The sequence below is a fragment of the Podarcis liolepis genome (genome assembly GCF_965112155.1).
Source record: "Podarcis liolepis genome assembly, chromosome: 2".
Classification (NCBI taxonomy): Eukaryota; Metazoa; Chordata; class Lepidosauria; order Squamata; family Lacertidae; genus Podarcis; species Podarcis liolepis.
Window position 1 is genome coordinate 38,530,806 of NC_139555.1, and position 12,458 is coordinate 38,543,263.

At 44.0% G+C, this 12,458-nt stretch overlaps 1 protein-coding gene and 1 long non-coding RNA gene across 3 annotated transcripts in view; one reads left to right on the top strand and one right to left on the bottom strand.

The window, feature by feature from the left end:
- The window catches only part of LOC310699598, a 187,531-nt gene that overhangs the window by 130,765 nt on the left and 44,308 nt on the right, over positions 1–12,458 (top strand). The gene's annotated exons all lie outside the window — the stretch shown is intronic.
- LOC310699504 (myosin-3) overlaps positions 1–12,458 on the bottom strand; it is a 34,067-nt gene that overhangs the window by 2,474 nt on the left and 19,135 nt on the right. For both annotated transcript variants that reach the window (XM_083487430.1, XM_083487431.1), the window contains 12 exons: positions 12,215–12,360; positions 12,036–12,126; positions 10,033–10,422; positions 9,537–9,663; positions 8,018–8,136; positions 6,750–6,946; positions 4,881–5,064; positions 3,489–3,654; positions 2,515–2,639; positions 1,803–2,111; positions 1,373–1,576; positions 1,023–1,148 (listed from right to left, as the gene is read on the bottom strand). In XM_083487430.1, the coding sequence (XP_083343556.1) occupies positions 1,023–1,148; positions 1,373–1,576; positions 1,803–2,111; positions 2,515–2,639; positions 3,489–3,654; positions 4,881–5,064; positions 6,750–6,946; positions 8,018–8,136; positions 9,537–9,663; positions 10,033–10,422; positions 12,036–12,126; positions 12,215–12,360 (2,184 nt within the window). The remainder of the gene's footprint in view (positions 1–1,022; positions 1,149–1,372; positions 1,577–1,802; positions 2,112–2,514; positions 2,640–3,488; positions 3,655–4,880; positions 5,065–6,749; positions 6,947–8,017; positions 8,137–9,536; positions 9,664–10,032; positions 10,423–12,035; positions 12,127–12,214; positions 12,361–12,458) is intronic.

Consider the following 12,458-nt stretch of genomic DNA (forward strand, 5'->3'; position numbering starts at 1 on the left):
GAAACACTTATGAATTTCCAGTATCACTGGCATGGTGCAGAGAAGGACTTCACACAACACTATATGAATAACACATTTCATAGTTCTTGGAGAAGCAGCCATGTCAGTTGGTTGCAGAAGGCACAGCAAAGAATCTTATGGCACCTTAAAGGCTAACTCATTAAGACATAAGCATTCATGAATTGGAACCAAATTCATAATGTTTGTGTATCACCCATCAGACACAACCACATGAGATCTGCTGTGGGGGCATTCCTTGGGGTAGAGGTCTGCATGTGAAATTTTGTGATCATGTAAAAAGAAGAAAAAGCTGATCATGTAGGTCCTTCACCTGAAATCAGCAGTCCACCTGGTTACGCCATTTCCCCAGCCCACAGGGATTGGGGTCATAGAAGAATGACTCACATATGGCCCTAGCTGCGTGACTGAAGGACACTTTGTGCAAAACGTATTTAGATTCATTGTTTGTATGATGGGCTACATAGAGTTGTTTGCCACTGTTTTTTCTCTTGCAAAGGCTCTGCGCTTCAACAGCTGCATGGCAGGCAAACGTTCAACAGGGATGGCATGGAAACTCAGTGATGGGGGAAATGCACGCAACTGTTTGCAAATGATAGCATGCTAGTAAAAAGACCAGGGTTTTAAGCAGGCCATCTTGTGAAACTGAGCTTTGTTCCTTTGGGGGAAATAGATGAAAGGAGCATATCAACTGGGACTGGGGGAACTGGTAGTGCCTGGAGACTGTATTAATGCCCTTCCCTATTTGTTCCAAGGTATATAAGGGTTGAAGCTACCTGAGGCAACACTTTCATGCATGCCCTTTAGTGGCGCACTTTGAAGGAATAGAGGCTCTTTTTCCTCCTTCTATCAGTTTGTGAAGGCATAATGAAGGAAAAAGCTCACAGGAGGACTGGACAGCTCTAGAATGATCACTGTGATCAAGTGCCCATGAGCCAACAAAAATTGTTATAGATAACAGCAAGGTTTTGTGGCAACCACTGAAAGAGAAAAGAAGCTCTTACATCTGTGATGGCTTTCTTTGCCTTCTCCTCTGCATTTCTGGCCTCTTTAATGGCATCTTCCACTTCACTTTGAAGTTGAGAAACATCAATTTCCAGCTTCTTCTTCGTGTTAATAAGGCTGGTGTTCTAAACAAAAGACACAGTGAGGATGTTTTAGCGTCTCTTATGCTGCAGTTTCTAGTAATGATTCAGCAATTATTCCTCCTCATACTTGGTGGCAGCATGTCTCTGTTTACCACTATAGAGCATGTCAGTGACCACGGTCAGACATCGAATGTGAGATTAGATGGACATTTCAACTAATGTAGCATGGCAAGTTTTGTTGTTATAGTGACAACTGTAGCCCATACTTGCGTGTGAAGAAGTTGCACGCGTTCATTGGAATCTAGAAGCTCTTGTTCAGCTAACTTCCTGCCCCTCTCTGTCTGTTCCAGAGCTGCCCGGAGCTCCTCAATCTCAGCCTGCATCAGATTAGCTCTGCGCTCAATCATAGCCACTTGCTCTTTCAGATCTTCTTGGCCTCGGAGGGCATCATCCAAATGTAGCTGTGTGTCCTAAACACAACAGGGGAAAGTGTTTAGCAGAACTGAATTTCTATTATTCATATAAAGCGATAGCGGTTAACATATGACCCTCCAGGATATTGTTAGACTCCAATTCCCATCAGCCCTAGCCAACATGGCCAGTGGTCAAGGATAATGGGAGCTGTAATCCAACAACATCTGGAAGGCCACAGATTAACCACTCTTGATATAAAAGATATATTGGAAAGATAAGTACCTTCAGCTGCCCTTGGACATTCCTGAGGTGTTTCTGTGTCTCAGCTGCAAGACGGTTTGCATGGCTCAGCTGGATCTCCATTTCATTTAAATCTCCCTCCATCTTCTTCTTAATCCTCACAGCTTCATTCCTGCTCCGTATTTCTGCATCCAAGGCACTTTGCATTGTGTCCACTGTTCTCTGGTGGTTCCTCTTCAGCTGATCAATTTCTTCATCCTTCTCAGCAATCTTTCTATCGATCTCGGATCTCACCTGAGTCAACTCAAGCTGAATGCGAAGGATTTTGGCTTCCTCGTGTTCAAGAGCACCCTATTGAGGAAATGTTGGGGAAATAAAGCAGCACAGAGATTTGTGGTTGGAGGAAACTAGGATTACTTTTCTCCTTCTTGATCTTACCACAGTGTACTAAAACATAGTTAACTAATATCTGTTAACAATTTAACACCTATATGGAAGTCACTGTAGAAGTTTCCTCAAAGATTAGGTGTGATGTGACTTCAGAGAATCCTATATCCATATTGCCCTTTAGCTTAAGCCATGATGACCATCTGCCAAACAAATGGTTGGTGGACCAAGCTCAGCTTGGTATGTGGCTTGTGGGAATCCGATGCAACAAATGAGCATCTCCAACTACCACACGCCAAAAGACTTTTATAAAAACCTAATTATTTGCCATTTGTACTTTATTTCCTACTGTTTTTAGGCATCTTACCTCTGCTTCCTCTAGAGCCATCTGCATATCAGATTTCTCCACTTCTATCTGCTTCTTGGCCTTCTCAAGTTCATGGATAATTTTGCCACTTTGACTAATTTGTTCTGTAAGATCAGCTATTTCCTCTAGGAAGAATTAAACATACACACCGCTGATAAAGGGTGAAATGCCTCTATAACTAGAAACACACACACACACATGTGCAAAGAGCTGCTCCACAAACAGAGGTGATACTTGTGCCTTCTTCTGTCTGCTTCAGAACAGCTTCAGAACAGTTCACAAAACTCCTTTTTTATGCATGAAAGATATCCCAAATGCTCCCAAATATAATGCATGAGCCATCATAAATTCTCTTCTTCTTCTTTTCAAACCTGTGATTACCACCAGCTACCAGAGCTGGTGTGATTACTACCAGAGAAAGTTTTACCTGTGATTACCACCAGCTACCAAAGAAAGTTGGAACTGCTCACATGGACAAAAATGCATTGTGTGAAATTGAACTAACCAATTGCTGTTGCCAATACTTGCTAAGCACATTTATGAGATTTGTGTGGGGCAGTCAATTCTGAAAACTGCCATTAGTGATATCAAGTTAGCCTTGCCTTCTCATCACAGGACGGGAATGAGAATGTGCAGAGATCTGGAAATTCTGAACGCTTTTAACTCTAATATTTTCTTAAAGTCCTTAAGGCTAGAATGTGCTATGATCTGACAAAGAACATATACACCTGCCTTAGTCTTCTCTTGATTTTTAGTCACAGTTCTGCGCAAAGATGGACAGTTTCTGAATCAGTGCAGCTTCCATGATATGGAGGTGCAGTGGTGAGGAAATTTCTGCTTGTTGTACCACTGTTAAAGGCACAGAAAAAAGTTGGCAATCCTTGCATATTCCTGAGATCCTCTGCACTGTGAATTATCATTGCTAGAGTCAAAATAACCAACAAATAGAAAGAAGGCCAAAAAAGGAAACTTACGCTGTAGGTTCTTGTTTTCTCGCTTGATTGTTTCCAGCTGATCTAGTGTCTCCTCATAAGCATTCTTCATTTTGAAAAGTTCAGTGCTCAAGGAGCGTGACTCCTTTAAGGAACCTTCTAGCTCTGACTGGCTCTCTTCATACTTGGTCTTCCATTCTGCCAAAATCTTAACATCCATTGTGTTTGAGTTAGTTAGTTGCCGTTATATTTGCCTATGATTTTTCTTTGCTAAACTAGCCTTCTCAATAGCAGTTCTGGACATCACTGGGAAGAAGGCAGTGACAGTTCACAGCGGGTTTCTCTACCCCTTTATTTTCTGTGCCAGGGGAAATCCAAACAAAGTAAAGGAAGCCTTGGCCGATAAAACTATACACTACAATTCCACCAGCTACCACTCTCTATCCCCCAGCAATTCTCTGACAATCTTTTCCCCAAACACCCAATAGCACTCTTGACCTCAGAGCAGAAGAACGTCCCAGGGCATGGTCGGAAAGCACATGACACATCTACCTTGTTAAAGTTAAGCAGCAACTCTAGTTCATGCCTGGATGGAACAACTCCTAGGTACTCTATATGTGCCGCCTCAAGTTTCATGATAGAAGAAAGTTGGGATCTTAACATAACTGTGAGTCAGCCATCACAGACCAGTTCCCAGTAGCAAAGTAGTCATACAGCCCAGAACCATGTTAAGCATGCTGGGCATAAGTACGGGGGTGATGCATCCCTGAATCAGGAAACCTGAATGGTTTCCCATTAATAAACAAATACAGAGACACATTTGTAAGATCCTTCTGTCACAGAAGGCTATGGGTCACAGGCTATGGGCTCTACATGGTGGCCTCATTCCTCAAATATCGGCCAAATTGCTGGTGTCCCTCTGACATCAGAGAATGGGCTTAAATATTTCAGTATACCTGAAGGAGTGTCTCCACCCCCATCGTTTGGCCCGGACACTGAGGTCCAGCGCTGAGGGCCTTCTGGCGGTTCCCTCACTGTGAGAAGCAAAGTTATAGGAAACCAAGCAGAGGGCCTTCTCAGTAGTGGTTCCCACCCTGTGGAACGCCCTCCCATCAGGTTCGAAGGAATAAACAACTATCTGATGTTTAGAAGACATCTGAAGGCAGCCCTGTTTAGGGACGCTTTTTTAATGACTTATGTTTTAATGTATTTTTAATCTCCTGTTGGAAGCTGCCCAGAGTGGGTGGGGTATAAGTAATAAATTATTAATTAATTAATTAATTAATTAATTATTATTTTATTATATTAGTAGTAGGTAGAAGTGAGAGTCAGATTCAGATTCAGATTCAGAAGCAAGTGGAGTGTATCTGCTAGTTTGAGACGAAGAGCGTCTATTTCTCATCTAAGGGCTGATACTATAGAGGAGAAACACACCTTGTCAAAATTCCTTTGCTTCTTATCCAGAGCAGCTGCTAGTGCATTTGCTCTCTCAACGTCCACCATCATGTCTTCTACTTCACATTGCAGCCTCTGCTTTGTTTTCTCCAGGGAAGCACACTTGGAATTCACAGCTTCAACTTGTTCTTCAGCTTCTTGAAGCCTCTGAGCAAGCTTTTTCCTTAAAGAAGTCAGATTGTAATGATGATGCCCCTTTAACTACTAAGGTTGCCCTTAGTAGCACAGTATAGTTTACAGTGGGATGCAGGTGACGCTGTGGGTTAAACCACAGAGCCTAGGACTTGCCGATCAGAAGGTCGGCGGTTCGAATCCCCGCGACAGGGTGAACTCCTGTTGCTCAGTCCCTGCTCCTGCCAACCTAGCAGTTTGAAAGCACGTCAAAGTGCAAGTAGATACAGTGGTACCCCGCAAGACGAACGCCTCGCGAGACGAAAAACTCGCAAAACGAAAGGTTTTTTCGTTTTCGAGTTGCCTCGCAAGACGAATTTCCCTATGGGCTTGCTTCGCAAAACGAAGCTTGCCCCGGGGACAGCGGGTCTTCTCTTTTGAAGCAAGGGGCGGCGGGGAGAAGCGATCTTCTCCCCGCAGCCCCAGGTCCGGGGACAGCGGGAAGCGCTTCCCGCTGCCCCCGGACCTCTTTTGAAGCAAGGGGCTGCGGGGAGATCGCTTCTCCCCCCCACCCCTTGCTTCAAAAGAGGTCCGGGGACAGCGGGAAGCGCTTCCCGCTGCCCCCGGACCTCTTTTGAAGCAAGGGGCTGCGGGGAGATCTCTTCTCCCGGTGCTCCGAAGCCGGGCGGGGGGGGAGGGAACACCTGCCCCCACCGCCCGGCTTCGGAACGCTGCTCCGAAGTGGGGCGGGGGGCGGGAACACCTGCCCCAGCCGCCCCGCTTCGGAACGCTGCTCCGAAGCGGGGCGAGGGGGTGGGAACACCTGCCCCAGCCGCCCCGCTTCGGAACGCTGCTCCGAAGTGGGGCGGGGGGGCGGGAACACCTTCTGAAGGCGGGCGGGGGGCGAAAGTCTTTGTCCCCCCTGCCTGCCTTCCCAGGGGCTGTCCCCGGACCTGGTCTGAAGGCGGTTTCCCTAGGAACGCATTAATTGATTTTCAATGCATTCCTATGGGAAACCGTGCATCGCAAGACGAAAAGCTCGCAAGACGAAGAGACTTGCGGAACGAATTAATTTCGTCTTGCGAGGCACCACTGTAAATAAGTACCGCTCCAGCAGGAAGGTAAACAGCGTTTCCGTGCGCTGCTCTGGTTCACCAGAAGCGGCTTGGTCATGCTGGCCACATGACCCGGAAGCTGTACACCGGCTTCCTCGGCCAATAAAGCAAGATGAGCGCTGCAACCCCAGAGTCGGCCACGACTGGACCTAACGGTCAGGGGTCCTTTTACCTTTACCTATAGTTTACAGTATCTTAGCCACCTGCATGCTTGTAGAACTGATAGGCAAGTCCAAGTAAATTCATATTATGAATCAGGTTATTATGCATTTTGGCAACATCATTAATTAAAATGTGAGTCCTCCTGGCCTTTGGGAGGGGTGTCATATTTTAATCAGAAAGTTATGTTGTCAAATTCTAGTTTATTCTTTAATGTGACAGAATTAATTGGACTAAAATCCAGTCACATGGGTACTATCATCTATAAATCCCTGCACTTTCATGATTTCCACCGTGCTGAAATATATGCTGAAGATCATTAATGTTTGTCCCTTCATCTAAGAATGAGGAACCAAGTGCCCAGTTTGTAGTGGATAGGTTACTGTTATGAACATAAAATGTGGTTGCATGTAATGTGTGAAAATGGCTTATTAGCATGCCACTTCTCACCCCCAACACTTACTTGGCCTCTTCCAGTTCCTCTGTGCGTTGAATGGCATCTGTCTCGTATTTGGTTCTCCACTGGGCCACTTCACTGTTGGCTTTAGACAGGGCACGTTGGAGTTCACTCTTTGCTTCTTGTTCCTCTTCGTATTGTTCCCGGAGCAAGTCACAGTCATGGCGAGCAGATTGTAAGGCATGAGCCAGTGCATTCTTCGCCTAAGAACCGTAAACCATGCATCCATTTATAACTGAATTCATTCCATAGATTCTTACATTGGTGCTCTTGGAACAATGCCTGTGGTGTTTTGCATGTATAATCTCAGAGTAAAGCTATCCTGACAGAAGTCAGGATGAAGCAAGAGGCTACTTTATTCACACAAAACTCAAGCAGTTTACAATGCTGAAGAGACCTATGAGTGCCCAAGAAAGTGTTCCAAGTCTTGGATTACTGTGAATTAAACATGTCGCCTACAAGACCAGCAGACTCACTGCTGCAATATGTGGTAACGGTAAAGGTAAAGGGACTCCTGACCATTAGGTCCAGTCGTGGCTGACTCTGGGGCTGCGGCGCTCATCTTGCTTTATTGGCTGAGGGAGCCGGCGTTTGTCCGCAGACAGCTTCCAGGTTATGTGGCCAGCATGACTAAGCCGCTTCTGGCGAACCAGAGCAGTGCACGGAAACGCCGTTTACCTTCCCTAATTGTGACAGTGTTATACAAGATAGTATAGTGATCTGGAGTGAGTTAAAATATTTGTTTATGCCAGTAATACTTACACCTGAAATGTTTAGATTTTTTAAAAAAGGTACCTTGATATTCACAAATAGTGAGTTGGTATTTTGTTTGACAGATATGAGGACAATTAAAAACGGGATTAAATCCTGTGCATATCTGCTAAGGAGTGAGTTCAGTGAGTCTTGGGCTATAATCCAAACCCATTTTCTCCAAACTGAATGCCATTTACTACTCAGTAGTTGTATAGGGTTGTGCTGTTATTCCCAGTGCATCTGTAGACCTAGCCTGATAGCATGAGATATAATTAATTCGCATGATGTAGTCATGGTTTCTGCTGACTCCATAAACAAATATATCCCAACTCAACTTTTGGACATAGTTTCAATGGCAGCTCATCATGGTACAGTTGTGTTGCATATTGGAAGGGTTGAGATCCTGCTGACAGATGTGTCCGCTAAAGTGTTGAAAATTTAAATTAAATTCTTCCTATGTTAATGTATTCCTTTTAATGAATCAAGAGAAATGTTCCCCAGCAGTATAGACTTATGAATACCTTGGTCTCTTCCTCCAGGTGCCTCTTTAGTTCTTCTATTTGCTGAGTAAATGCTTGCTTGCTTCTGGAAAGCTGGGATATTATGCTCTCCCTTTCCTCAAGTTGACGTGCCAGTTCACCTGTGACCAAAGAAGACAAATTCTTAATTTGCTAATAGCGGTGATGTTCACTATAACCTTAGGTGTGATTCCATATCTCCCAGGCTTAATTCACAGTGTGAGCTCTATTAACCATATGCCTTTAAGAATTATCCCCCCGCAACAATCTTCCTTTCACAGATCTGCTGGTCCAGAATTAGCAGGGCGTGAACCTTCCTAGAAAATACACACAGGTCCCACCATCCACACTTCAAAATTATGCCCAAACCTTGCTTATATGCACCACAGATTCACTTATCCAAACAGCCCACTTCCTTGGTTTTTTGTGTTTTGTTGGCTGGCAGCAGCCATTTCCAAGCAGAAACCACAGAGAGTGGGAAGCAAGACTGGATAAATCAGAGAGCAGGGGAAACAGGACAAGTCAGGGAGCAGGAGAGTTAGGACAAATCAGTTTTTCCCTCTGTCTCTTTTTTGCTGATGAGTTGCAGCCATTTCAAGAAGAAACCATGGAGGTGGGGAAGGTATCAGACAATTCCGGCGTTAGAAATATTTCCGTAGGAAACAATGGAAATTGTGGACTCGTTATATGTAGACACACCTAACGATTTCCAGGAAATGCATTGGGGTCGTAAAACAGGACCTGCATGTACACTCCAACATAAAAGTCTAATCCCTATTATACTGGACTTGGGGTTTGCTGCTCAGTGATGCTTGAAATTCACTCTGAATTTGCTGGAGACAGTTTTGAATGCCTCTTTTTTTAATGTTCAGTGCATCTTACAAAGCAGAAGTGTGCACAGCGGCTCCCATGGTGAGATAGTTGTGAGCGAAGTGTGGGTGCAGCTCATTTCTCACTAACGAGCAGCTTGCAAGAAGCACAAAATAAAGAAGCGCAAGTCATTTGTGTTCCCTCTTTTGTGCAACATACAAATGGCCATCAGATGAATTCCCTTCCGCGTTTTATTAGCCCGCATGTTCCAGGGCTCAGCCTGACATTCGCAATACGGATTCAGAAGTTTAGTCTAACATTTTGCTTTCTCTTCATCTGCCATTGCACCGGTTATTCAACTTCCCTTGTTACTTCAGCAACAAGCTAGAATAAAGTTCCAAGAATACTCTTTAAAAAATGAAAATCTACCTCCACACTCAACCACCAGATTATCACCTCGGTGCTCTGCCAGCAGAATACTTGAATTTAAACCAGTTTAGCCCCATGAAAGCCTGGTTTGTGTTTTTTATTGGTGCTTCTGAAAGCTAACCTCAAAAGCACAGACTAAAAATGTGTTGCAGGAACATGAGACATTGCATAGATTCCACAGAACATAAATAATAAAAACCGTTCACCTTGAAGCAAATGATGGAAAGAAAACCCTGGAATGGCCCTTGTTTACATCTTGCATTCCCACTGTTTTCCCCCTTACCTGACTCAGCCTGTAGACGGGCTTTCTGTGTTGTTAGATCAGTCACTGATCTCTGGTTTTCTTCAGATTTGGCCTTTATTTCACTGAGCTGGTCCTCTAATGTACGACACATTTTCTCTAAATTAGCCTGCGGTAGTAAGAAGTGAACTGAATCAGGATACATTATGCAGTCAGTCATGTATGTGTGTTTACTGAGAAAGTCAAAAGGAAACACACACAAAAGGAAGAATTTATTGTGAACAAAGAAAAATACATCTCAAAAATGCTGAAATGGATGAATGTTTATTATTAAATTAGCCCAGTGAGTTTTGGTTCAAGTGCCTCCTTCTAGGGCTTATATGTTTCTGCCCAAAAATCATCTGCTTCAAAGACCTTGCTGGGCAAAAGATCACCTTTTCAGAATATTTGAGATACATTTCTTCTTTTTGTTCACAGCTAAGAATGTACATATTGTAGTCTGGACTGTGAAGAACTACTCAAATTTACTTTCAAATACCTTAGACTTGGTAACGGACTCAAGATTGCTGGCCAGGTCATCAATCTCCATTTTGCACTCGCTCTTTTCCTTCTCCAACTTTTGTTTGACACGTTGCAGGTTATCGATTTGCTCCCCAAGCTCTGCCGTACTATCAGCATGCTTCTTGCGGAGAGTTGCTACTGTAGCTTCATGCTGCAGGGCAGATTCCTCCAGGTCACGCCTCATTTTCTGGAATTCTGCCTCCCGCTTCTTGTTAATTTCAATCTGGGCCGAAGTGGCCCCTCCAGCTTCTTCAAGCCTCTCGCTGATTTCCTCTAGTTCACGCGCCAATTCAGCCCGCTGCTTTTCTGCCTTCCCCCGAGTTGCCCTCTCAGACTCAATCTCCTCTTCCAGTTCCTCAATACGAGCCTACACAGGAGGAGGAGGAGGAAGTGGTTATGGTTACCAGTAGTTGATAATGAAGTTGTTGGTTATGTGAAGATGCTTCTTCACAAAGGTTCATAAATCAAAGAACGAGAGATAAGGAAAGGAGAGACCAGGAGCTCACAATCTAAAATCAACAGTGGCGAGATGGAAGATGCTAAGATAATAGCGATAAAATGCAGTTACATGTACTTGGGCAAGACTGCAGTTGGGAATAAGAATACAAGAGGTTAAGGCAAAGGCTTTGTAAAATGGGAGAATTTGGAAGGCGGGATTTAGAGAAAAAGAGGCATTACATTTTCAGGGAGGAAATTCCAAGTAAAAGGGGCAGTGAGGAAAATGGAGGGAACTGGTGGAAGAGCAGGGCTGGCCCACCCATAAAGCAGAGTGAAGCAGGCACCTCAGGTCAGGGGTCAGTAAACTTTTTCAGCAGGGGGCCGGTCCACTGTCCCTCAGACCTTGTGGGGGGGCCGGACTATATTTTGGAGAGAGAAAAAATTAACGAATTACTATGCCCCACAAATAACCCAGAGATGCATTTTAAATAAAAGGACACATTCTACTCATGTAAAAACACACTGATTCCTGGACTGTCCATGGGCCGGATTTAGAAGGCGATTGGGCCACATCCGGCCCCCGGGTCTTAGGTTGCCTACCGCTGCTTCAGGTGATGGAAGCCCTTGCAGGAGCGCCCCCACGGGCACCACACCTCCACTGCTGCTGGTGGAGAAGCAATGCTGGCATTGGCGCCAATTTCCAGCAACATAGTAAAGGGGTGCTTCAGCAGGTGCAGTGCGGTGGGACGTGACACCCTTGCGGAAGGGATCAGGAGACTTTGGGCATCAAGGGTGAGAGAGTTGCAAGGAGCAAAGGACAAAACCAGGGATATATTGGGAAATATTAGCAGAAAGTCAGGTTGGGGGTTGTACTGGTCATAGATGGAAATGAGAAGCATTAGTGACATAAAAGAGCTGCTTCAGACACACACATTGAAAATAGATTGTAATCTAATGTAATGAGGCTGTTGAAAACCAACTATTCAAAACAACAAAAATTTGAAAATGGAGCCACTGTGGTCCTAATTCTTTGTGTCCTACCAAACATATACTTGAAACAAATTAATCCTATTAAAATTCTGTCTTTCATTCCTTACAGACAACCTGTTTACTCAGCATTCATTTTTTGAACAAAAAAATGTGTAGTGGTTATACAACATCACCTTCTGGCTGTAGTTACCCCACACTTTCTAGTGCTTTTTCCTGTCACTTTTCTTATCGAATAAAGTTGGATGTGTAAAAATGTACTGATTTGTTGCACAAGAGTGCTGTGGGATTGTTCCTCTTTATTGTAATGTACCCACTTTCTTAAGGGTGGGTTATGATGGTGCCATTACTGTGCTAAGGGCATATACCAGCATCTACCCAAATGGGTGGTAGATCTGCACAAGAGTGTGCTGAAGTCTGGACTCAGCCTTACAAGGAGGGCATGTTTCATTATATCATGTTTACGTATCAAAGATGATTTATAACCAGACATTTTAATTCTTGTTACCAAGTGAAAATGAGCTGGGATGCTAGAATGAAGACAACAATTTATACCTGAAGTTCTTTGATTTTCTTCTGCAGCTGGATACCCAAAGTTTGCTCGTCTTCAATTTTGCTTTGCATATGACTGTACTCAAAGTCTTTCCTATAAAGCAATTGAAGAGGCAGTTTAATTAAAAAGCTACCCCATAAACATATTTTAATATGCAACTACATATTTATGATTTCCGTACTTCTTCAGCTTTTCTTCTAGCTGCTGTTTATCATTTTCCAGATCCATTATGGATTCCTGGGCAAGTTTCAAGTCCCCTTCTAACTTTCTCTTAGCTCTTTCAAGATCCATGCGGATTTTCTTCTCCTGTTCCAAGGAGCCTTCCAGCTGCAACAAAAGCTTAATGTTAGTGCCAGTCTCAGAGATTTTTATAATGGGAAATTACTGATTCCTTGGGTTAAACTCAATATTAACAAAGTATGAAG